General features: G+C 36.8%; 1 protein-coding gene across 3 annotated transcripts in view; it reads right to left on the bottom strand.

The window, feature by feature from the left end:
- The window catches only part of LOC111867520 (patched domain-containing protein 3), a 117,884-nt gene that overhangs the window by 16,922 nt on the left and 74,076 nt on the right, over window positions 1-26,886 (bottom strand). For 2 of the 3 annotated variants that reach the window (XM_023857479.2, XM_023857481.1), the window contains exons 3-11: window positions 25,088-25,158; window positions 23,905-24,174; window positions 16,500-16,671; window positions 16,022-16,125; window positions 15,312-15,432; window positions 11,626-11,922; window positions 3,220-3,468; window positions 2,819-3,134; window positions 1,087-1,229 (exon numbers count right to left, since the gene is read on the bottom strand). In XM_023857479.2, coding sequence (XP_023713247.1) covers window positions 1,087-1,229; window positions 2,819-3,134; window positions 3,220-3,468; window positions 11,626-11,922; window positions 15,312-15,432; window positions 16,022-16,125; window positions 16,500-16,671; window positions 23,905-24,174; window positions 25,088-25,158 — 1,743 coding nt within the window. The remainder of the gene's footprint in view (window positions 1-1,086; window positions 1,230-2,818; window positions 3,135-3,219; window positions 3,469-11,625; window positions 11,923-15,311; window positions 15,433-16,021; window positions 16,126-16,499; window positions 16,672-23,904; window positions 24,175-25,087; window positions 25,159-26,886) is intronic. The other variant, XM_033752712.1, reaches the window with a different exon arrangement.

Below are 26,886 nucleotides of genomic sequence, written 5' to 3' on the forward strand. Positions count from 1 at the left end.
AACCCAAGAGGGAGGGAACATCAGCAGAGCCCGAATACACTAAAAGAATGTTAAATCAATGATTAAAACTCTCATAGAAATGGTTAAGCTATAAGTTTGATTTGTTTCATTCTGGTCCGTCACAATAACAATTACAAATTATAAATCACTCCGTCCAATGTGACCTGTAAGTTTTTTACTACGCAAAAACTTAACACCCTTACATGTTTCGGTCTCTGTGGACCATCTTCAGAGGGCAAACATCACTACAAATAGGAAACCACTATCACATAATTTGTTTACACGCAAAGTATGTACACTTATATGTTACAACACACAGTACACAGAATAGAACGTTTCACAAACACAGCAGTTTCCTGGGAATGTAAGTTTTAAAAATGTNGACAATCTAAAAAACTTTTAATAAATTAGCATCAAGGAATCTTATACATTTTTAAAACTTACATTCCCAGGAAACTGCTGTGTTTGTGAAACGTTCTATTCTGTGTACTGTGTGTTGTAACATATAAGTGTACATACTTTGCGTGTAAACAAATTATGTGATAGTGGTTTCCTATTTGTAGTGATGTTTGCCCTCTGAAGATGGTCCACAGAGACCGAAACATGTAAGGGTGTTAAGTTTTTGCGCAGTAAAAAACTTACAGGTCACATTGGACGGAGTGATTTATAATTTGTGGTTAAGCTATAAATTACTTTTATTAACTTTTTAAAAATATATGTAATTATATTAAATCACATCCAAATATGGCAAAACATAAATGAAACATTTGGCTTTATATGTAGGGCACACTGGAAGTAAGAGACCATAAGACTCCAATGGCTTTCCTTAATGCTGGATGCATCATTGTCATATGCTTCATTGTTACTCTAACCCCAAATTTTATACACCATAACACAAAGACACACCTTTGGGTTTCCTTCTACTTTGATCACAATACTACTGCAATACTACTTCTACTGTTACTGCTACTGCTGCTGCTGCTACTACTACTACTACTATTACTACTACAACAATAGCAAGATGATGGGACAGTGATTGAAATGATGCTGGTGATGATAACTAGCTCTCTGCATGTCCTCACTTACAGTGATAGGTGGGGCAGGCTGTCCACAACGCAGATGTCCATCAAAACGAAAGTTTTTTTGGTGCTTCGATCCAATTGGGCTAAACAGATATTTTGAAATGTAAGTGCTGAATTCATCATCGGACAGAATATCTGTAGCTATGTCTGAAACACAGAGTGTTCAACCCACAGGGTTCTCATGTCAACTCATATTCAGATAGAAAATCTGATTGTTAATGTATACTTACATAAACATAAAAGTATTAACTAGATATATGTATTTCTCAGAATTACTTGGTTTCAAACTTTGTCCATTGTCTGGTATTCCAAAAACCAGAAAATGCAGCTTTTCAGAAACTGGTCCAGTGATTGAGGTTGGCTCTTTCTAAGAACCCAACACAATAGGTATCTCCCCATCACCTGAGGATGGAAACGGATCTAGCTTCAGAAACATTATGTTTTCTAGTTTTTAGAATAGAGGACAATGGATAAAGTCTGAAAACAAGTAATTCTGAGTCTTATACACTATCAGCAGAGCCTTTAGAATCTAGATATATAATTACCTGACTGCTATACCCTTAAATAAACAGCTGTTTTCTGAAAAGCTGCTGTTATGTAATGACATTCTAGGCATTTGCTCTGTTCTCATCTCCACTGGAAAAGTGGATATAATGTCCTTCTCTTTAGCTTGGAAAGGAAACTGTATCATGGAGTTTACTTTAAGCCATCATTACGTTTACTCATCATCACTGAATGAAACTTAATCAACTGCATAGGTTATTTAGCATCAATGAGGTAAGACATTGCTCACACAAAACAAACTGGAAAAAATTATAACGAGACACGGTTGTCCAAAGACTGCTTCAACATTCACCAGAAAGGACTAAAAAAAGTCACAAAATTTCTTCAATAAGGTGAGCTTGAACCTCTGAAACACAAGTCAATACGTATATTTGTGACCAATAAGCTAATCTGCCCTGAAGGATTTCTATGGATGAAATAAAATTAATATATTACTAATCTCTGCCTTTTAAAAGCATCCTTGACAGATATAACTGTGACATTTGTTGGAACATAAATACCACTGTTCAGACTGGAGTAACATATAAGTGAATACTGAGTAGGGGATACGTTTTTAGAATAAGACAGAATTGGTTTGATTTATTCAAGAAAATCCTCTACTTTCAGAAATTAATAGAGTATCAGAGTGAAGTGGTTATATTCCTATTTAATATTCAAGAGATACCCAGTTTGAATCATGGATGGAATATAGAATATCGTCTCTCAGATTCTTTCATGATCTCCCTCAGTCCCTAAAGACAAATAGAAAAGTAACTAAAAATAAGGAATAAGCACTTATTTTTACATCCTTCCTACACCACATCACCATTTACATAGCCATGTCATTTCTCACTCAGTGCTATATATACTATGCAGTTGAAAACGCCATTAAATAAATAAGCATTAACTTCCAGAGAGACCAAAATGTGTTAAATAAATATTATTAGAATAATGCAAAATGATATATACATGTAAGTATATATTATGCAATTTTTCTTTTAAATGTTTATTGTAAAGAATAATCACTGTGAACAGGTTGTCTAATCTATGTACAAAACCTTTTTTCCCCCTGAAATAACCAGTCTTGACTACAAAAAGGAGTAAGGGGACCTTCCAAATATACAGATGTGCTAACTGTTGCTACAAATCATGAAGCTACTGTACAAATGGAATACAAAATTTTATGAACAAACCTTTTCCTATATTCCTGTTAACATAATATCGAAATCCACTGTACCACTCTTCCAGATTTTTAATAATATTCTCCTCTTTCTTGAACTGTGTTAAAAGTCTGTAGATATTTGGAAGCTCTGCACTGTAATTCAGTCTTCCAAAATAAATTTCGGCATCCTGTCCAATATCCGGGAAGAACTTTGCTCTCTCCATATTGAACTTGTAAAGGTGTGTATGTTTTGCCAAAAACCAATTTGGATCAAATTTCTGCTTTAAGAGGATACACCCTCTGATACCAGCTGCAGCAAGTCCCAGTGTTAGTATAATCACCAAAAACTAGGAAATAAACAGACACAGTTATTTTCTCCGTATTTAAATTTCTATGTAATGTTCACAACATGAAAAACAAATATGTACTTACCTTGCCTGGTTTAGTGAACACTACTTTTGAATATACTATGTACAGGAATTGCTTTGAATATTCAACCTCACTGCAGGGGTTAGGTTTGTAGTTGGTGTGCTTGTAGCATATCAGTGCACAGTTATGGTTTTTTTCAATACGCCTCTCATCCAACACAAAACAAGCAACAAAGAATGTTGCTTGGAAAATGTAAGTCATCAGAAGGCCAGCAGCTGCATACAAGCAGAAAGACTGCAGGGAAGGTAAAATCTACAAAAGAAAATAGTTTAAAGCACTTCTTAAAGTTTCTTCTCCAAGAAACTCTAACCAATCATCCAGGGTACAGCAAGTTCTTAGTAAAGTTTGGTACTGTAATTAAAAACAAAGTATCTTTTAAGCTATGCCTTTAACTTGCAGTCTTTTCTTTCTAACTTCTGGTATAAATTGTTTTATATTTAAATCGAAAATTAATCCCTTGAAAATTTAAATCCTAAACACACTTATCTCAATTCAGGATATGATGACCCTGATCATCAGACAGCAGACTCATAACATGTTTGAAATTTTTTAGCTTCTTTAAAAAAAAAATGACAGCTGCACGATGTATCAAGGGGAACAAAAATAAACAACAGAACTGTGAGTTTTGGATACATAAATTGAAATAGTGCTGATTATCTGGTGGGTTGAGGGCCTGGAGCTAACTTGAAGATAGTATCTCCTTTGTCCATTAATGGACATATTCTTCTGAAATGAAGTTGAATAAAGTACTAACTCAGATAATGATACTGATCATAATGACTGAATAATGGAATTAACCTCAGCAGCACTTGCCTGAGAACTGCATATATTGGGTCTGGTTTAAAAAAAAATCCACTTGGGTGGGGTGCTGTCATCAGGTTAACATCACAACATTTTGCTTCCTTTCTGATGTGTATAATCAGACACTTAGTGTTTAACACATTAAATTGATTAAATATTCTGTAGCCTATTAGTCAAAATTCTACTTGTAGCAGTGAAAGATGGAGTTGGAGGAGGGATTAAAATGTGCACTGATAAAAGCATTTCATATTTCACCCCATTACCTCATACCAGGTAGCTGAATTAACAATTCTCACTCTCAAACACAGTCTATAAAATTCACACACTAACAACTGGCAAAGAACAAATTATCAGGTCATGATGGTAAACTGAACAGTTTAAGATGGTAGAGTTCAGGCTAGAAATTAATTTAGCCACTAGATGTGGCATTAATGGAAACTCTATCAATTAATTTCAAATTATCAGAAACATGTACGTGGTTCACCACCACTATATGGGGATTAGCACTTCTGCAACACATTTTGGGGTCACTGCACTCAACTGCAGAGAAATCAACTCTTCAGATTGAGGTTCCTCGTGGCCTTTCTCAGTTCCTCAATGGAACTTCTGGTTCTCTCATCCTGTTCTCTCATTATGATCTGGGCAAAAGAGAAACTGGGGCTTCATTCAGGTCCAGGGCATGAGATTTTTCTCTTCTCAACAGTGTTCAGACTGGTTCTGGGGCCCACCTTGCATCCTATTCAATGGGTACTGCAGGCCCTTTCTATGGGGGTGAAAAGGCCAGGGTGTGAAACAGACCACTCACCTCAATTTAGTGCCAAGGTAAAAAATGTGTGGAGCTGTAACTTCACTCCCATTATACTTTCATGACTTGGTGCTTAATTAAGCACTGGGACAAGTTTACCCTTAATTTGTATCCTGCTTACAATCTTTCCAATTTGTCACAAAATGAAAACAAGCTGGAATATTATAAAAGCAGAAACAAATAGAGTAAAGGGACATATATTTAGCAAATATCAAAATTCTCCTGAAGATATTTCCTGTCAGCAGTTGCGGAAATTATCCAGGACATTAAAAATAACAATATAAAAGGTTCTAATAATAATGAAGACCCAAAATACTACATGTCTAAATCATTTCAGAATTCCTTCCCTAATATAAAATTTAAAAACACATCCACTAAGAAATTGAAAGAATTATCAAATCCCTAAGATTAAAGAACTTACATGGTTATAAGGGAATCTCCACAAAGATATTAAAGGATAGTGCTCCCTTTATTACATAGTTCTCCTCTAATTATGTTTGTAATAAATCCATAATATCAGGAATCTTCCCTACTCGCTTAAAATATTTTATGGTAAAACTATTATTTAAGAAGGGTGATAATGAAAACATGACTAATTATAGACTGATCTCTTTATTAACTTCATTTTCTAAAGTATTTGAAAAAAATTATATATGACAGACGTTTGCAACATATCGAAGCTAATTACATTTTAGCAACTGAACAGTTTGGCTTTAGACCTGGTGCATCAAAGGAAAAGGCCTCCTATAGATTGACTGATGAAATATTGAAGGCATTGAACAATAGAATGATGATTGGAGGTATTTTTTGTGATTTGCGTAAAGCCTTTGACTGTGTTAATCATAACATTCTATTAACAAAACTGGAGTTTTATGGTATAAGAGGAACATCACTTAAACTAATTAAATCTTACCTAGAGGGCAGATATCAAAGAGTGATTTTAGACAACTCTCATGATTCAGACTCAAACTGGGGATTGATAAGGTATGGGGTCCCACAGGGATCAATACTCTGACCTTTGCTTTTTCTACTCTATATCAATGACCTACAAAAAACAATAAAGGAGAGTGCTGAAGTTGTTTTATTTGCGGATGATACCAGTATAATTGTTAATAGTTCTAATCAGATAAAATTTGAAAATACTGTTAATAAAGTTTTCCTAGATATAAATAGAGGGTTCACTACTAATTTATTGTCATTCAATGTCGATAAGACTCAATTTATGCAATTTGTAACTAAGACTAGCTCCCTTCTTGACCTAAATATAATTTGCGGGATCAAGAAAATAGATAAAATTCATAATACTAAATTTCTTGGATTAACATTAGGTAATACTGTCTCTTGGGAGAGTCATATAGATACAGCTGTACCCAAGTTAAGTTCAGCCTGCTACGCGATTGGAAGAGTCATATAGATACAGGTGTACCCAGTGCTTGAGGTGGAATGAAAATAGAACAGGGATGGTTTTCACCTTTTAATTCATATTGTATTGTACATTGCATTTACTGCCAAAGAAGTAACGGGATGCTTTTAAGCGGGATGCCATCCTGCCACATCCCGCCCCACCTCAAGCCCTGGGTGTACCCAAGTTAAGTTCAGCCTGCTACACGATTGGAAGAGTCATATAGATACAGTTGTACCCAAGTTAAGTTGAGCCTGCTACGCGATTGGAAGAGTCATATAGATACAGCTGTACCCAAGTTAAGTGGAATTGAAAAACTTCTTGTATTCTCATTCATTTTATATGTTGGATGAGCATTTTAAATATAGGATGAACTGAAACTTTTATAATGCTGTTTATATGGTATAATGTATAAGACATTCATTTGATACTTGTCTATGCATATCCAAAATGTGTGCTGATAAACTGCTCATGTTGTTAATGTGTTAAATTATTTTATTATTGTTCTTTTAAGAATGTGACTATAGGAGGACTGGTTTTGTTTTCAGAACTGTCATATATATGTGTGTGTGATATGTTTTATACCATATAGCTGTTAATTGTATGGTTGATGAATTATGCATGTTTGTTGAATTGCTAATTGTTTTCTTGTGAATGCAGCTGTAAGAGGACTAGTTCTAGTTCTCAGAAATAGTAATTGTCAAATTACTGAATTATGTATAATTGATGTATCTTTTATGAATGCTGTTGTAGGATGACTGGTTCTGTGTCTGGAACTAATATGTGTGTGACATGTGCTATATTCAGTGGCTTAAAAATATATATAAATTTGGGATACAGGGTTTCTTTTGGTTATGGAATTGTTGCAAGTGGGATGATGTATTGTATGATAGTGATGCATATGAAATATATAGGTAATTGAGTTTTATAGTATGGTTGACTCATGCACAATATGTATGTTATATTAATATGTAGTTATTGACTTGTTCTATATCCAGAGGTTGTATCACCAAATACGGATTCTTGGAACAAATAAATTGATAGACTGATTGATTACTTGACTGAGAACCGGAGAAAGGGACTACCTCTACTGATTGGGCCCAACAGAGTAGGTTTTACCTGAAGAAAGAGCCAGAATCCAGCCTCTGAAAAGCTGTGTTTTGAAAACTAAAGAGGACGGTGTTTTTAGATAAAGACAGGACAATGGATAATGTTCAAAAACATAATATTTATACAGTTGAAAAAGCACTGTTAAACAAACCAAGCATTGGGCACAAGAAACAGAATAATGTTAGAATATAAAGCTGTAGCATTTATTTAGAAGGTCAGTACTAATATAAAGTGCACAATATCAACTTTTTCTTAACCTACTGTTTTAATCTAACATGTCCACCTTGCAGTTTTGCTCATGTACAGGACAAACTTCTCTCAGATTATATGGTGTGATATCCCACAAGATAGCATCCTACATAATCACTGCCATGACTGCCTCAAATCTCACATAATTACAAGACAGTTTCATAGCTGCATTTGTTTTGTGGGTGCTAATAGACGACATTCACACTTAATTCCACAGCCTTTTGAGACATATACAAAAATTACTTTTTATTCTTTCAGGAAAATTCTAATAGACAATTGTAATTATCTTTAGCATTTTAAATTAAAAAGAGATTCTAGAAACTACCTAAAAATTTAGATCACAGAATATGTCAGAAGTTCTATGTCAATAAGTTGATGATGATGGAAGTGGCATGGGACAGAGACTGTGGGCATTATGGCTTCAGATGGGTTTGATTTACCAGCCCCTGATGATGACTGATGCTTCCAGGGCTTTACTGGAATGATGTTCAGCAGGGAAGAATTGAAGTACAATTTGAAGAAGAGGGGAAAAAAAAAGAACCCACCTTAATGACACTCAGTTCACTGTAAATACCACAAGACCTACCATGGGACTGAATCCTGGACTGTAAGGTAAGAAGCTGGCAACCAGCTGTATACAGTAGGACATGACCAAGGTAGCAGTTTAATATAATATTGCAAACAATAAGCATCACAATGAGCAGGCTGGCATAGCAGTAGGTCGCTACAGAGTTGTATTTAGGAGGTTCTCACTTTGAATCCAGCTGGAACCCAAGTTATTGTGCAGAGATAGTGATTTTTTGGGCTTTGTCCATTGTCCGGATTCGAAATAACTAAAAACACAATGTTTCGGAAATTGGATGTGTTTCTGTCCTAAGGTGAGGGAGGACACCTACTCTGTTGGGTCCCTTAGGCCTAGCGCACACATGCAATTTTTAGTTGGCCGATAGTTGTGCACGATCATGGAGGCCCAAACGACTGTCAAGGGACATGGGCACACATACAATTTTGAGTTGTCCATAACTATGCCAATGAGCAGTCGGTCAGTCGCAGCATGGGTGTGTACCGTGCAGCAGTAGCATGTGCATTGTTGTTAAGATTAAGGAAAAAAGGAAGCGGGAATATTGGGTTCACCCTATTTATAGCAAACGTCTGTTAAAAGGAATATTTTACACATTGTACCATGAACTGAGAGAATACCCATCAAAATTTTTCAGTTATTGCACAGTGAGTGTTGCTAGTTTTGATGAATAGTTGCTTCTTCTGAAACCTCATATCTTGTACAAGAATACAAGATGGAGATTGGAGTTTAATATTTCTAGAATTATTATAGCAAACACAGAAAAAATAAAAAGGTAAAGTAAAGGTATCCCTGTAACAGGCCGTGGAGGCCCATAGGATTGTGAGATGTTGAGCTTCCCACATTTTCCAGACAACCGGCTCATAGATGGCGGTATGGTTGTCAGCCTTACATGCCGGCTGCCCTTCACCGCCAAGAACATTCCAAAAATATAAAAAAAAAATCCAATGACCTCATCGGGATTCTATCCCGCAACCTGCCAGCCTGTAGTATATTGCCTCAACCAACTACACTGATGCACACCCCATTGTATATGTGTGTGCAACAGGGCTCAGAAAAGATAGTCTTAATCACTTCACAACCAATATTACAAAACACTAAGGCTATAAATACCTGAGACCAGGCTAAGTCCATGACAGCTAACAGGAAAAAATTAACACTAAAAATTGTTTCAAGCATGCACATGCGTGGAACCAAGATAGATAGAGAGGTAGAAATTTATGCCATGAAACCAAACCAGTAATCAAGTCCATGAACCCCAAAGCATGGAATAGAAAGGAGAACTACTGAAAACTAATAGTGTCTACTATTAGCGTCATCAATGGAGTAAATCGCGCCTATCTAATTTAGAACCTAATAGAAATCAATAAAGCATATATCACGTCATACAGATCTTCTCTGTGAATTGGTGACTTCATTGCTGATAATGGGGATCCAAATGGGAGAAAAGTCCAAACTGGGTTGGCTAATTGGGTTGGCCGAGCATGCCATATGGGCCGCTTCCTTGTATTTTCTATACCTGTTGTGGCTTTCAATATCCAAAATCCTAGCTTCATCCCAGCCTACCCTATGTCCCTCTTCATAGGCATTTTGAGCTAATTTTGATTTTTCTAGAAGACCTTCTTTGAGGGTATGCCTATGTTCACGAAGCCGTATGGCCAGAGGTTTGCCTGTTTCACCAATATAGCTTCTGCCACATTCACAGGGAATGCTATAGATGCACTGTGCCGTCTGTTGCGGATCTCAGAGTAGGTAGAGTAGATGTCTTCCCTCACATGAGGATGGAAACAGATCCAGTTTCCGAAACGTTGTGTTTTTAGTTATATTGAATCCGGACGATGGACAAAGTCCGAAAACCCAGTATCTCTGTGTGCTATACACCATCATCAGAACCCTATAGTATCTACCAAGCTATTGTGTTTAGGGATTTTCATGGCTTTCTGTAATCCCTCAAGGTAAATTCCACAACATTACCTCAATTAGGCCATAAGCATTTCCTTGAGAATCCATTCCAATTGATTGATCATCCTATGAATTGCCATGCCATAGCTCTAGTGGTTAGTCACTGGCTTCCCACCTTGGCGGCCCGCGTTTGATCCCGGGTCTGGTCTAGTGAGATCTGTGGTGGACAAAGTGGCACTGGGGCAGGTTTTCTCTGAGTACTTCGGTTCCCCCGCCAATTTTCATTCCACCAGATGCTCCACAATCACCCTCACCTATCATCTGGGCCTGGTACAATAGGCCAGAAGTGGCTGCAGTACAAGGGACTTAGTCCCACCCCCACTAGCAATAAAAAAAATTCCTATGAGTCTGCACTCTGTAATCTACATACTGACAGCTTTGTAAAATAAACCATAAGAACAGTATCTGCCACATGCTGGAAACAGACTCCATTATAAAATTTAAAATAGAAAAAAAAAAGGCAGAAATACAATGCGTTCAACAGTAGAAGAAACCTGGCAGCAATGCACAGTGAAAAGAATATTTCTCCCAGAGTGCTGCTTTAACTGCTGATAGCAGACTGAGTCATTAGCGCTGATAAACGCATGACATCAGGAGGTCTGATTTTATCACTGCAGTACTAAGTCACATTAATAGTCAGTCTTTGTTAGAGGTGTCGATATGCAGTCAACAATTATAGTGAAATGAAGTTCACTATTGAACAGCGTGTGTTAATTGTTGAAACTTTATAACAAAAAACTTACAGAAAATGTATCCGTAAGTTTCGTTGTAAATATCCTGACTCACCAGTTCCCATAAAGTCGTGTGTACCCAAGCTTGTGAAAAGTGACGGGGCACAGGTTCAGTGTGTGACATAAAGAAGCAATCGAAGAGGATTGTGCTGACTGAAGAAAAGGTTCGGGATATTGAGGCATGACTATAGATCAGCCCTAGAAAATCGTAGAAGCTCTGTAGAATGAAATAGCACGCCATTTTTCCACAAGCTTGGATACACAGGGCTTTGTGGGAACTGATGAGTCAGGATATTAACGACAAAACTTATGGATACATTTTCTGTAAGGTTTTTCCTTGCAAAAGTTTCGACAATAAACACATGCAGTTTAATAGTGAACTTCATTTCAGTATATATGTCAACCGCCTATTGACACCTCTAACACGGACTGACTATTAATGTGACTTACTGCAGTGATAAGATCAGACTACCCGACAGCGTGTGTTTATCAGTGCCAATGACTCATTCTGCTATTGGCAGTTACAGCAGCAATCTGTGAAAAATGTCGTGTCTGCTGAGCGCTGCTCCTAGGTTTCCTCGATGGTCAAACGCACTGTATTAAGTAGGTTAATAACAACAAATATAGGTATCCATGAACCTGACAGGGTTTGAATCCAAGACCATAGGGTTCTCATGTTTGCAAGTGATTTCTTTATACTGCAAGAATGTTTGAGCAATGTTTATAAAAGAAGCTGACAATTCATTTGTTACTCATCTATATGACTTACTGTCAAGGATCCTACAAGAAATGCTGTGATGTCAGTCACTGTTGTGACAGTAATAGAGGTGCCTGCATGCTGCAGTGTTCGTCCAATCTTCTCTGGTAAAGACGCTTGATTATTTCCAAGATTTAAATTCTTCCAGCAAGTTACTATCACAAACATATCATCCACTCCTATTCCAAGTAGTAAAAATGGCAATGCTGTGTGTACTGGTCCATATGAAATACCCAACAGGGAACAAAACCCACAGGCAACTATAAATGCCATCAAAATGCACAGCAAACCAATGCTGCCAACAAGAAGCTGAAAGAAAACGGAAATAAATTCTCAGTCATAGAATGAGAGGGAGAATGAAATAACAGCTAAAATATCTCCAAAATCACAATGAAGACTATAACATTCTGCACTTTAATTTATTTTGTATATCTGACATCTGATTTCTGCAGTACTAAAGAATATTGAGGCACAATAAATAATATAAACAACAGAAAGCTGAATAAATCATCCACACTAATGAGGCTGTAATAGTGGAATATTACTTCAGGATTATGGAAGAAATTTCGGTAAACACCATGGACAGGGCACTTTAAACCACAAAATTCTAAAGGTGGTATCATTATTGTAACAATAATAAAAAATATTTTGTCAGAAATTGGATGAAACAATAATATTCTTCAGCTGTATCTGAAAGGTGACTTGTTTGAATCTATGTAGGTAACTGATTATTCTTAGTGAGGTTTTTGTGACTTCCCTCATTTCTTCCAAACAAATGTCATGATAGTAACTCAAATCATCCCATAATTGCTTCCATCCAAATGCTTTCTAACTCATTATTCACTGATCTTAGCTTTGGATGTCATATAGTCTGATCTACTGACAGCATCATTAAATAAACCACAAATCAAAATAAATAAGTCTAAAAAATTTAATATTTCTTTTGCCATCATGATTATGTTAACATGTTTAATGCTATATTTTTTTTGCAACGTAATTCCGTATCAGCTTAACTAGAATGAGATCTGTAGGCTGGCAGAGAACAGAAGGACCATGTTCACTGAGAAGACCAACTATTTTGAAAAAGAATACTGATATTTGGGATGTGATACCATATAGTGTGGTACAAGTTTATGAGCTTTCCTCCAAAATATCATAAACTACCACACTACACAGCACCATACCCAAGAAGTCTCTGCTGTGGGAACTTGAAACATGCCATAGTTATTCTTAAAAATTTTTAATCTATGTATTTGCCTGAGCCTATCAAGTTGGCCGAGCAGAGCGGACATGTATAGGAGAACGCTCCATGAGGCACGAGCTTTATAGTGAAAGTTATAGTGATCTGACCGCTGTAAAACGTTATCTAATAGTTAAACTGATAACGCAAAAATGCAGCAGTATTGCAATGATCAACCAATGAGTCAGCCTGGCACGAGTGATGTCAACAAGTATCTACAACAGAAACGTTTCTTGATGCAACTGACCCAATCATCCCAAGAGACAGAAAAAAAAAAAGTAAACAATACTATCATAGGATGTCATCAACTAGTGAAGATGATGCTACCATCCAGGATTCAAATGAAAACATATGGCAAAAAGTAAAGAACACAAAAAGAAGGAAGGTAAATCAACCTGTCAGTCAAAACATAACCTTAACAAACAAATATAGTCAACTAAATGCGGACGATGACAAAAACACCACAACCAAAGTAATAGAGAATAAAATCCAGAAACCACCTCCAATATTTGTATATGGGGTAACGAACTATCAAGACATGGTACATAACCTGTGCAGCATAGTTGAACTGGAACAGTACACTACCAAAACTTTAGCAGACAACACTGTAAAAATTACCTGTCACACTCCGGACCCCTATTGTAAACTTGTACGATATATGCGTGAAAAGAATATTATACATCATACATACCAACTGAAGGAAAATTGTGCCTTCAGGATAGTTATTAAACATCTACATTTTTCAACTGACCTACAAGAAATTGAACAAGAACTCAATAAAGAAGGACACAAGGTAAGAAACATTTTAAATGCAAGAAGCCGGATAACCAAAGAACCACTTAACTTATTTTTTGTTGATTTAGAGCCTGCCACTAACAACAAAGAAATCTACAAACTAGCAAGACTACAAAACACAACTTCATAGACATTATGCTGATAAGTGAAACTCATTTCACTGATAGATCCTACTTCAATATACCAAAGTATTTAACATACTTCACTAATCATCCCGACACTACAGCACATGGAGGAACTGATATATTAATAAAAAGAGCTATTAACCATTATGAGCTTCCAAAGTACAAATTAAATCACCTACAGGCCACAGTGATAAAAGTAAAGATGACCCAATACGAGTTAACTGTTGCTGCAGTCTACTGTCCATCAGTACTGTACACAGATCCTGCAATAGCTACCTTCACTTTGCAAAATCATCTAAATCAAATACAAGAGTGGACAAATACATGGAAAATAAAAATCAATGAAACCAAGTCAGTGCAAGTAAACTTCAGTCTAAGAAGAGAACAATGTCCTGCAGTTTTCTTTGATAACATACAAATACCTTAATCACCCAGCACAAAATACTTAGGTATTCATCTAGACAACCATCTAACCTGGAAGGAACAAATTACTAAAAACGCATACAGATTGATTTAAAAATCAGGGATATGCACTGGTTAATTGGAAGAAATTCCAAGCTCTCATTAGGCAACAAAATTTTACTTTACAAAACAATAATAAAACAAATTTGGGTATATGGAGTGGAAATATGGGGATGTGCTAGCAAAACCAATATTTCCATAATCCAAAGAAGTCAGTCAAAAATACTACGTATGATTACTAACGCCCCATGGTATGTTTCCAATATAACACTCCATGAAGATCTGAAAGTGCCGCTAGTAAAGGAAGTCATAATAGGGAAAGGCACAAGATATCTCAACAAAATAGAAGGACACAAGAACGTACTAATTCAACCGTTACTGAAACCACACAATGGAAGAAGACTAAAAAGGAATTGGCCAGCCGACCTGAGAGAGGGTTAACGAGGACTTATCTCTGGATAAGCCCTCTCCACAGCTAAATAGCTTATAGAATCAAACGTAATTCTGATTGCTAATCTTATGTAAATAATAAAAGAAAAATGTATTCGCCTTAATAATTGAACACAGTTGAGGCCTACACACAGAGTTCATGAAATTTCAAATGGTGGGTGGAAGGCCATACATTACATTGAATAACTCAGAGCCAAATATGTCTGAATGTTCCAGCATGAAATGCCGCTGCATTCAAAATTTGGGTAAATTATGTCTTCAGCAAGTTTCTCATAGTCTACAAAATTCATGTTGCATGTCACCATCCATATTAGCAAAAAAAAAAAATAGTTAATGTAAAGTAATTTAAATTAAATTATTAAAATATAATTCCTGAAAAGATTTCAGAAATATATCTCCTCTCAGATATCTGAAGCAATGAAATGACACAGAGTGCACTGATTCTGTATGAAAGTAAGTGACCCAACTGCACAGTTTACAATGAAATCTATCTCACCACATGATTTGAAAGATCTGCTGCTGTTTCTTAAGGAGAATAGAACTGCACTAGTTTTCTTTATGTATACACAAATTGAAATGCCTGGCAGAAAAAATAACTTAAAAGTAACTATAATTATTTTACTCACCCTACATTCCACCAAGTTGAACTTCGACACAATTAACTGTATATATATGAACATCATGACTATACCAATAATGAGTTTGTCGATATCCTGGAACATGGCAGCAGCACTGATATCTGCAAAGCTAATTGTATATGAAGTTAAGATTGCATCCACTCTCATACAAAACTTAGAAATAACTACCATATACAATACTGAAAAGAGTCAGCTTCCAATACATAAGAGCACAAACCCAGAAAACAACTGAAAGTGTCACCATACCACACAGCAAGTCAGTAACCTTTGGAAGATTGAAGACAACCACAAGATTATTCAATTTTTATTTTAGACCTTTACTACTTATACGGTATGTTGATACATCCTTTAGGAACAAAATATCACTTCTCCACATAATCTACATCCCTTACAAGTGCCTTATGCCACCTTGGAACTAGGGCCTGTATGCCAGCTCAGTGAAACTTTGGACCAGCGCATCTGAGCCACTGTTTAGTGGCCGTAATGAGGGCATCATCATCTTCAAATCTTGATCCGCAAAGGGATTTCTTCAAGTTTACCAAAGAGATGGTAATCAGAGGGTGCCACATCATGGCTATAAGGAGGGTGTGGCAATGTTCTATTTATGGAAGAATGATATCTGTACAATAACATATTTGTTTTACTGTATGGAAATATAATTTGCAAACCATCAAGGTCAACTTAAAGAACTGTCTTACCTTCTTCCTGCCTCATAGAACACTTCAATTTCTTGTGCATGTCTGGTCACATTCTCCATCATATCCATAAATTTCTGCTCCCATTTCAAAATTGGTGTAGTTGCCTGAAACACAAAACTGAGTTAATTACAATTATGACATAATCTATGAAATGAAGAATGGAATACTGAAATCCAGCATTAACATATTTCTATCTAGTGCCCTTCACTGGATTTAGGAACTGCAACATTAATTAGGCTATACCATCTGGGATCTCCGAAGATGTCAGTAAACTTCTACTAGACTACACATCACATCCCTGAAGACAGTAGCTGTCTTAACTAGTGACATTGTTGGAATCTCATAACAGGTAGATACAAAAGTCGCAGTGTGCAAATATGCTTTGAAAATTTCATTAAAACATAACATTAATTTCAGTCTTTTTTCAAGATGTCAGAAATCCACGTATAAACAATCATACATAGAAATGTTTAAGTACCCAGTCAGCTGTTCCTGCTTCATTTCCATTCTCATCAAAGTTGACAGACAGGAAGTCTACATGCACCATGTATAGCGAGAGCAAAGCAGAAGCCCCAACAATGTGTCCTGTTCCATTTCTCCTGATTCCACCCAGAAGCTGCACATAGTCTGTAGAGTGTCCATACACAGGACTGAAAGAAATATATTACATATAAAAATCCAGAAAAATGAGATGAAAATGCAATCATATATTTTTAATTTTGCAGAAACTACGAGTATTATAACTAATATTTTTATGTAATTCATTCGCATACTTTAATGACTGTGTAACATGTGTGAATTTAGTGAATGTATAAAGTGATTGGAAGAAATTTGAAAAATTTTCCTTAATGCATACCATATTCATATACTTGTTTGAATATTAATGATAACTTTGAGGTACAGTCAACTCTCGATTATCCGGGGGCAGATTAACCGGTTTGTGGCTTAACCGGGGCTACTGAGGCTTTTTTTGAGGCTTATATGTTGTTTAATATTCATTCACTTTTGTTTCACATGGTGAGTTGTAACACGCTTTTCGCACTAGTGTGAATCGAGCTTTGCATTCTTTGGTCCCGTTATGCTAACACAATGTTCTAGGGTAGGGGTGAAAGAATGCAAGGATTTGTGGAAAGTTTCAAGGACAGATACACCGCCCCAGTTAGTCTCTTTGTATCGATCTTCAAGTGCGTTAGCAAAATGTCAGGGTGTAAAAGGAAGCGTGTTGTGTTAAGTATTCAACAGAAAAAGGAAAATGCCATGAAAAAGTAAACGACAATATTAAATTTTTTTAAGTGTTAAGTGTGAATATTCGTAAAAAGTGTTGGATGATGTTGAAGACTGTGATTGAAATAACTAATTCATACTTCAGTGTAATGTAAAAAAAGTATTAAATAGGCCATGAGATGACATAAAAATGATGTTGAATAAATTTAAATACAGGTAGGCCTATAGTATTATGAAGGTACAGTATTACAGTACTACTTTTAATAAAATTTGTCTTAACCAGGTTTTTGATTAATCGTGATTTCCATCTCCACCATTTATCCTGGATAACTGAGAGTTGACGGTACTTATTCTTATATGACTGAATTAAAATTATAGATAGTTTAATAGACCGAATAATATTCTAATGGGTAAAATCCGGGGGTACATGGTAGCATAGTTGGTTGAGGCACTTTGCTACAAGCTGGAAGATCACGGGTCCCAATGAGGTGCGGTTTTTCAATTTACCTAATCCTTCCAACCGCATTATGGCCCTGGGGTCAAATCAGCCTGAACCTCTCACACACCTATGAGCCTTCACGGCCTGTTATAGGGATGGCTTTACTTTTACTATGGGTAAAATCCATCTTTGAGTTTTGGCTAATGAGATATGAAAGTATCTGAGAGATAGATTCAAACACAGAAATATATTGTAAGCATAGGAATGTTTGTCATACAAAAAATATATAGAACNTGGAAGATCACGGGTCCCAATGAGGTGCGGTTTTTCAATTTACCTAATCCTTCCAACCGCATTATGGCCCTGGGGTCAAATCAGCCTGAACCTCTCACAAACCTACGAGCCTTCACGGCCTGTTACAGGGATGGCTTTACTTTTACTATGGGTAAAATCCATCTTTGAGTTTTGGCTAATGAGATATGAAAGTATCTGAGAGATAGATTCAAACACAGAAATATATTGTAAGCATAGGAATGTTTGTCATACAAAAAATATATAGAACTCTTCTCTTTCATGTGAACCAAGATAAGGATAACAAAATGTAATAAATGTATACTGTTACATAATTGTTGCCAAACTATTTACACCATTTTCTAGAACTGTTAAGATGTGAAACTTGGAGAACTGAGAACTGACTCCAAACAAGGATAAAAATGATGCCTGAATTCATTTCAGTCACCCACTATATTATTAATTTTAATCATTCTACTAGAAGCAAAAATATACAAGTCATTTGACTCTGTGTAAGCCACTTTCAACTGACTTGTATTTGGATGCTCCTCCACTATTTATCACTGCATATATGCTGTATACACATATGAACATATACTGTGGCATGTAGACCTGTTGTTAGGCAACAACTTGTTCAAAATCATGTCTACAATGTACAAGACTGAAGGCAAGGTCTGATAAAAACTACTGAATCATTTACCTCATATCTGAGATAAACTGCACTGTGGAGAAACATGATTGTGATAAACACATGTTGACAGGTTACTGTTTATCCAGGAAGACCCAAAGCTCATTCAATTTCTTAAGTCAGTTCTGGTCAGCAGTAGAAGTTAGAGGGTTCTGTAGTATTTTAATTCAATGATGCCTAAGAAAAAAGAATACTGTTTGTGCATTTGCTAGCTCAGAAAATAATGATGCAAATAGTACCTGGAGATGAAACAGTGAGACAAACATAAACTTCTGAGGCATTGTATCATTTTAAAAGAAAAAGTTTTTTGTATGCTTGATTAAGAACCACGCCGTGAAGATATATGGGGGTGTGGAGGTATAGAACCATGAATTCTTAACCCTGCCACTAGCTGGAGATCTGTGGTCAGCTTCAAAGTACAGATTCTTCATCCCCTGAGAAAGAGTTCCTGGTAACCACTGGATAGGATTGCCTTGTGGGCCCCAGAGCCAGTCTATACAGTGTAGAGAAGGGAATCTCTAACTCTGCTAGTAACTAAACTTTGATTTTTTGGTCACTGAACCTTTAGCCTAGATACTACAATGAGTGTCAAAAGCGATGTATATCATGGATATCCTTCAAGTAACAGTAATGGTAAATAGGTAGTCTGAAATGTGTGATTTAGCAGGAGCCAAGAGAAGCCTGACTCACTGTGAAATGTCTGAAGGGATATAAATTTCTAATGGCTCATACAAGTATAAGACCATTTTAACCAAAGATTTGGAATGAAGTTTATTTCAGCCATATTTGTTTCATAAGTGGTTATACAGGAGCAGAACAAAAACTGTCTGTGGCTTTGTACTTGCTTGAATTTGCAGAGACTGATAAAAACTGTTAAAATTATTAAAACACGTGATGAAACATAGCTCTACTGTTATTACCACACAAGTATTGAACAACCATCACAATAAAAACCGTTTTCTTTTCCAACTGAAAATAACTTGCCAACTGCACAGCAAAAGCAGAGTCTGGAAGACTCCGCATGCACAAGGCCTCTTGACACTTGGCCTAGCCTGTATGGCAGATTTCGTCTACACATAGATACCAACAAGAGAGACAGTCAGTCATGGGTCCCCGTAATTCTTTCCCTTCTCTAAATTTCAAAACGGCCTCAAAATGTTAATGATTGCATATATGCTGGAGGAGCCTTTTTTGAAGAAAACTGACCTCCTATATATGTAAATACAGCGCCATTTTGTCACATATTTAATACTGTGGCATGTAGACCCATTCTTATTCAACGGCTGTGAAACAAACAATCAGACAATGGCTGTTATTAGGTAATGGCACAAAAGCAGCAACAGAGGTGCACTGCTTTTGTGAGGCCCGTGGCGAGATGTTATAAGCAAGAGAGTTAGGGAGGAGTTGAGTTAGTGAAATGAAGAGTAGTTGGTGTGTGAGTGAGCCAGATGGAGGACTGCTGCAGTTCAGCTGTTGTCAGCTGTCGCTGTGAGAAGCTGGTAGATGAAGTCAGGACAGAATGCTGGTGAAGACACAGTCAGCTGAGGACACCTAAGTGTGTACTCTGGTGCGCTGAAAAATATGTGACTTAGTGGAACGGTTATAGTTACTTGTAGTCACAGATCTGTAGGAGTATGGTAAATCCAGTTTTCAATCTAAACCCCATCTATAGCCACTAAAGCAAGTGACAGTATCAATAATTTCTGAACCTGCCTCTTCCATTCACCTCAGGGATTAAATAAAAATATATTTCATCCCATTTTTCATAATCAAAGTATTTAGAAAAATGGACAATATATGGACATGCATTTGAATCCAGCTTTAAGCACAGTGTGCATTTTTTTGCTGCAGTCCTTTTCAGCCTCTAAAAGTGAAGTGTTGAGGCCATATTCTACAGAAAAATGATGTAGATGTCAAGCATCCTTAGGTTGCTGGACTACTTTTTACTATAATTAGGAAAAGATGAACACTTCTGAATTGTTTTCTCTTAGGCAGAAACAAGGATTATGCAATGAGGCACATTCTGTTACAAACATTGCATCTTCATTTACAGAGAAGAGACTCTCAACACACCAGCAAACCATATCTGGAGAAGCTACCAAATTCTGACTAAAGTTGCACTGAAATGACATATTTACAATTTTGGAGCTGCACAATTTGACAACTGGTATGAGTTCCACCTTTCATATGGATACAGACCTATATGTAGCTGAGCCACTCTCATAATAAGGGGTTCAATAATTCTGTGCTCTTATCATGACAATTAAAATATACAGTGTGGAATCATTTATGAAGCACTCGTCTATAAGTTCTTGTACTCATATATTAAATTCTTTAAGTTCCCAATTTGTATTTTGATTCTGTCATGCGTGGGTCTTGAATCATGATCTCATGTGGAACACTTGTCTTTCAGTCTTAAACTTTTGGAATTTTCTAATAGTGCTTCTGCCCTGCACATTTGGAATTTGTTTTGAAAGACACAGATACCAACTATAAATTAAACCCACTTTTATATACTTTTCTAATTATCATTGAAGCTAGTTTTCCAACTCAGTATAAAAGTAGAAGTACAATAAGGAGCGACTGTATTACACAAGGGATAACAACATCTTTCAAATATGAAAGAACTATATATGTATACATTTTTAGAGTGGTTCAAGATTAACCTGGACTTACTGTTTTCCTAAATATGTTGGCAGAAGGAAAATAAAACTGTTTTGTGGGCAGCTGGTGGCAATACGACACTCATTGCTTGGCAGGTGGCCATGAGCCCATGACCATGTTCAGTTACTGAGTGCAGTGCAGTTGAGTAGAGTGGAGTGAAGTGAGTTGATTGGTGAGCAGTCAGTCAGAGGACCGCTGCAGTTCAGTCATTGTGAGAAGTTGGTAGCTGAGGCATGGGGATAGTCTGGGAACCCAGAGTAAGGGAGATGACTGCTGTTGGAGGCCGTTATCAGGCAACGACTGGTGATGACACAGAAGACTAAAAAGATTTATTGCTCACTGTAGTGAATTGCAGAATGTGTGAATTAGTGATAGCGCTGTTGCTTGGCAACGGTTTTCAACAGTGGATGTTCCCCTTCCTCTGGGTTCCTGAACTGTCCCTGGTCTCAGTTACCAGGTTCTAACAGCAACAACTCACAATGATTGAACTACAGTAGTCCTCTAACTAACGCACTAACTCACTGACTGACTGCAACAAGTAAAAGCCAAAAACATCTCAGTATGAACCGCATACAAAACAACATTTGTTTGTTGCAGTGCAATTGTTGTGATCATGGAAATGTGCTTGTATGCGGAGCCGTTCGCCATGCAATGGTTCGGTAAACACGTTTCAACAATGGAATATGGCGTTTTCCATGGGGTTCGTGCAAATGATTTATCTTAAAAAGAAACGGCGCTACGGTTCAGTTCTGTGTTCTGAGTTCTCGGCAGGAGACAGCCATGGAATGTTCGTCAGCCTGTGAGGATTTAACGTGTGATTTCAGTAATTTATATGTGCTATAGTACATTGGTATTTGTAGCGTGTGATTTGGGGAGACTTCATAATTCCTGTGTTATACATCCGTGAAGACCAGTGGAGACAGACTGAAGATATTAGTGTGGTTTGATCGTAAATTGTTAAATCAACAAGCGCGTAATAATTATTTGTAGTTACAACCTGTAAGCATCCAATAAATCCAGTTACCATTCCAAACCCGCGTCTTAGTCACCGATACATGTGACGATATTATACATTGAGAAATTTTATTCATACAAAAATGAGCTCAAATATATTAATTTAGAAACATGGCATTTAAGAAATTCATACAAAAATAAAATGTAGGTCTTACTCTCAGTATCTTCTGATAGATGTTAATGGATTAGTAGAGGTAAATACTAGAAAGCATTGTCATGGGATTTGGCCAATTCGACAGTTACAGCCTGAACTCTTTGTGAAATATTGTAACACATAATTACTGGCTAAAATGACAAATATTACAATTTTCTTAGCTTGAATTGTAATTTTTCAAGGTGGTCTTTCGTATATGTTGTGGATTATTCATGATCATGTCAAGTGGGTTGTGCAGATTCTCAGGAGTCTGGCTGCACCCTCTCCTCTGTAGTTGATTATATCTTCTAGATTTGTATAGCTATTTCTTTTTCAATAAGACACTGATAGTTGAAGCTTTTACTATTCAGGTGTTAGTCCTGTGCAGCAGTTTGGATGGACTACCATCTATACATATTATTCTGTACGTCATTTTAACACTGTAGCTCTTCTGCCTCTAGATACTGTGGGATTGTACTGATGATAAGGACAAAAATGAAGACACACACAATGAAGTGACAGGAATACTGGATTAAGTGCAGAGAACATAGGTGGTCACAAATTTGTTTTGGAAAATATTGTGACATGCTGCGCAACGAAGAACCCCTACCTCCCCAGCGGCACATAGCGGTAACATAGCGCTCGCGTAATAGGCGAGTCATCACCCCGCCACTCTCCCCGCGGTGACGTCACGAGCGGTGCCGAAGTGAGCCGAGCGGAGCCGAAGAAAGCCGTCACCCCGCATCCTGGTAGCTATGCAACGCGCAACGCGCGGTGACGTCACGAGCGGAGCCGAAGTGAGCCGAGCGGAGCCGACGTTAGCCGAGTCCCCGCGACCTTGAAGCTATGCAAAGCGAATCAACAGCGGTGACGTCACCGAGGGATATCGCGGTTGCTAGGCAGCAGTCAACAACTCCGGACAGTGTGGCTAGCAACACGGCACCAGACGACAATTGTCCGATCACAGCTACATAAGGAGCAGCGAAGGCTATTCATAGTCAGTTGTACTGTGACAGTCAGTCAGTCCTGGAGCTACCGCCGAGTGAGTCCTCGAGCTACCTCCGAGTTAGTTCCGAGTTAGCCAGCAACTAGTCAGTTGTATTGTGGCATTTGGAGTGTACTAATTGTGATACTGCAGATAGCAGAAAGCGTAAATCTGTAATTTGGGTGATTGTAAGTGCGAATGTGAAATAAAATTCGCTATATAAAATACGGCGCGAAGTTATTTGTCGCGATATACGCCCAACACGCGACAATATTATGACTTGTGTGGAGCAATGTGATGATAAAATGGTGTATGAAAGAGTACAACTGTAATGGTGGTATACTTGTATGAACATAAACCTGAAGGATTCTATTCATGGTGACTAATTTCTTCTGTGTATCCATGAATGGAGATAGTATAATTTCCTTATCACTTGTGGATTTACCTGACAGTAGTTCTGTTTAAGGCCTTGATTATCTTCTCCTCTGTCAAGTTGTGTATCTTCTGCTGACTGAACTTCCAGAGCTCCAGCACACTGTGCTCCATACATGCAGTGTCCAGTTTATTTATAATTCTGCAGTACATGTCATCTCCCAGGAGGCTTCCAAGATCAAACACAGAATCTTTCTCATAATCCACATGATCTTTATCTAAAATGAGATTCTCACGTTCATCTCGTTTACGCCGCTTAAAAATGAAATCCACTACAGGAATTCTGGAACAGAAGATTCTATCTCAGATTGTGTGTGCAATATATCAGTTTCTGTAAGAATAATGGCTAAACAGCATTAGGAGTAATCCTTCTGATCTCTGGAGTTAATTACCAACAAATACAATTAAAGTTTTCATAATAAATATACCTGTTAACTTGATGTCAGCTACCTAGTAATATTCATGACCCCCAAACAGAGTCTCATTTTGGATTCATATGGTACATAAATCAAATTCTGAATGATCTGTTGTATTTCAGGTATCTTGTATTTTTCTCAAGCCTCTCTATACATTCCTTTGTCAGACAATTAAACATATCTTCACAGTTTCCCACCTAATTTCCCACAGTTGCCACCCTCAGCACCATTCTAACACTTAAAATTTGAAAGAAATCTTAATTTAAAGAGAAGGTCACTAGATGGAGTTACCTAAAAATTCTTTCTCAAGACTGCACTGGCATCACATTATTACAGTTAACATAGCATAACATTTGGTTACTTATCCATCTTCCCACTCCTCTACATTAGACGTGTAGGAGGTAAAAATGTGATTATACTCTAGCCATCAGAAATGAAATATTCGTGATTACCAGTAAAAAGCATTACCCAAGAATACAATTACAAACATTTGTTCTTCCCGCCAACCAAGCTTGGGAAAATTGTAATGATTCTGACATGCATTTAAGAGGTGCCTGCTTTGATCTTCAGCTAAGACATTGGCTATTCCAACTGAGGATTTTTTTTTGTTTTCCTCAGTCCCTACAAGCAAATAGCAGATGATTACCTCAGATTAGACTTCTACTGCTTCATTTCTCATCCTTCCCAATTTATTATTCATTAATAATTCCATCATTCAATGCTAAGCAGTCTGATTTATTGATAGTGTCATTAGCTACAACACATATAAACAAGAATTACCTGAAACATACATCTTCCCATGTAATGCCATCAGCATTAAGATTTTCCAACTTCTGCTGGATATCTTCCAACTGAAACACACAAAAATTCATACTGAATATTTTAAGCCCCCACACAAAAATCTGTGAATTAGCATCATAATTCAGAGTCACGTGGCCCTCAATTATAGTTAATTATTGAGCTTGGTATGACTGCCATTAAATTCAAAGAATTTCACAGAAATGCTCTCTTTTAACCACTCAACACTGTATGTACAAATGGTATTCTCACGAATGAAAAGATCCTCTGATAGGGAAAGAAGAATATATTATGTCAACACCTGCTAGGAACTATACTCTTGGAGTGCCAGTTCAGTTCCTGATAGTAGAGTTTTTCCATTCTACCACTATTTTCATACAGTTGTGAAGACTGAAAGCAGTGGTTTCCATAGTATGGGGCAGACTTCTCTGCAGGATGTAGTTAGATGGTGGGGGGGAGATATTCTGGGAACGTTATGTAGTAAAATTGAATTGATTATAGCTAGAAGAGTACTATTTTCTGGGATATACTGCTGTGTAGTCATTTCAAAGACAACCAAACACTGAGCAAGATACCAGCGTGAAAGCATATGGCAAGGCAAGTAATCGACTGTAAGAGCCAGTCATGTTATGACTGGCAGTCAGTCAGTCAGTATAAGGGAAGACAGCAATAAAAACATACACAGCAAAGTAAATGACATAAAAAGACTGAAATAGCTGCCAATAAAGATACAATGAATGTATTCTATGAAAGAAACTGACAACAAAAGCAACAATGCACCTAAGGGCACAGAAGACGAAGTGTACAGTGCAGTGTTCTCCCCAGTAATAAAAAATGTTGCCTGATGATGGCCAGTGTGTAGCTAAAACATGTTCAAACAAGGAATGAATGTATAAATTTAATGACATTTTATATAAGGTTATTATTGCATTATAGATGGTATACTTAAGATCTAGAAATGAGTAGGTCAGTCTGTCTTTGTGTTGAGCCTGATTTGGGGCTCATGATCAGATTTTAGTTACTGTTAGAGAGTTACAGTTTGGTCAAAATGGGGCGCCCTCTTTGACAAGAAGACAGGTCATTTGTTAGAGTCATAATCAGCAATAAGTCAATTATATGTATGAGCATTAAAGTTAATAAGATAAATTCAAATTAAATTCTGATGTCTATAACATGAATACTAGACAAAAATATAACTTCCACCTACCCTAATCAACTTTATCAGTATATCAAAAAGGAGTCTACTTTACTGGCATAAAAGTGTTCAACAATCTGCCACAAAGTATTAAAAACTTGGGCAATGATACTAAAAAGTTTAAATCAGAGTTAAAGAATTATCTACATGCTCATTCCTTCTACTCTTTAGATGAATACTTCAATGTAAATAGAGAATGATGTAAAATTAAGTTATATTAATTTTTAAGCTAAAATTGCCTGTACTTATGTATGTAACCTTTTGACTTGTTCTGTATCCAAAGGTACTAACCTGCTTAGGATTTATAGAATGTAAATAAATTCAATTCAATTCAATCAGTTGTCAATATGTACATGTTATTTACAGTTTTACATACAATACATGGTAGAATAAAATACACATATACATACAATGCCTAAGTTACTGGGAAAAGGTGGTTTGAAAACACTGACAAAACTAATAAACACCATATATGAAACTGGGGAGTGGCCCAAGGACTTTACAGAAGTGACACTGATTGCCTTAAAGAAAAAGACAAAAGTTACAAAATGCAGCGACCATCGCACAATAAGCCTTATTGCACATA

This window comes from Cryptotermes secundus, unplaced genomic scaffold (assembly GCF_002891405.2).
Source record: "Cryptotermes secundus unplaced genomic scaffold, Csec_1.0 scaffold1226, whole genome shotgun sequence".
In the NCBI taxonomy this organism is placed as follows: Eukaryota; Metazoa; Arthropoda; class Insecta; order Blattodea; family Kalotermitidae; genus Cryptotermes; species Cryptotermes secundus.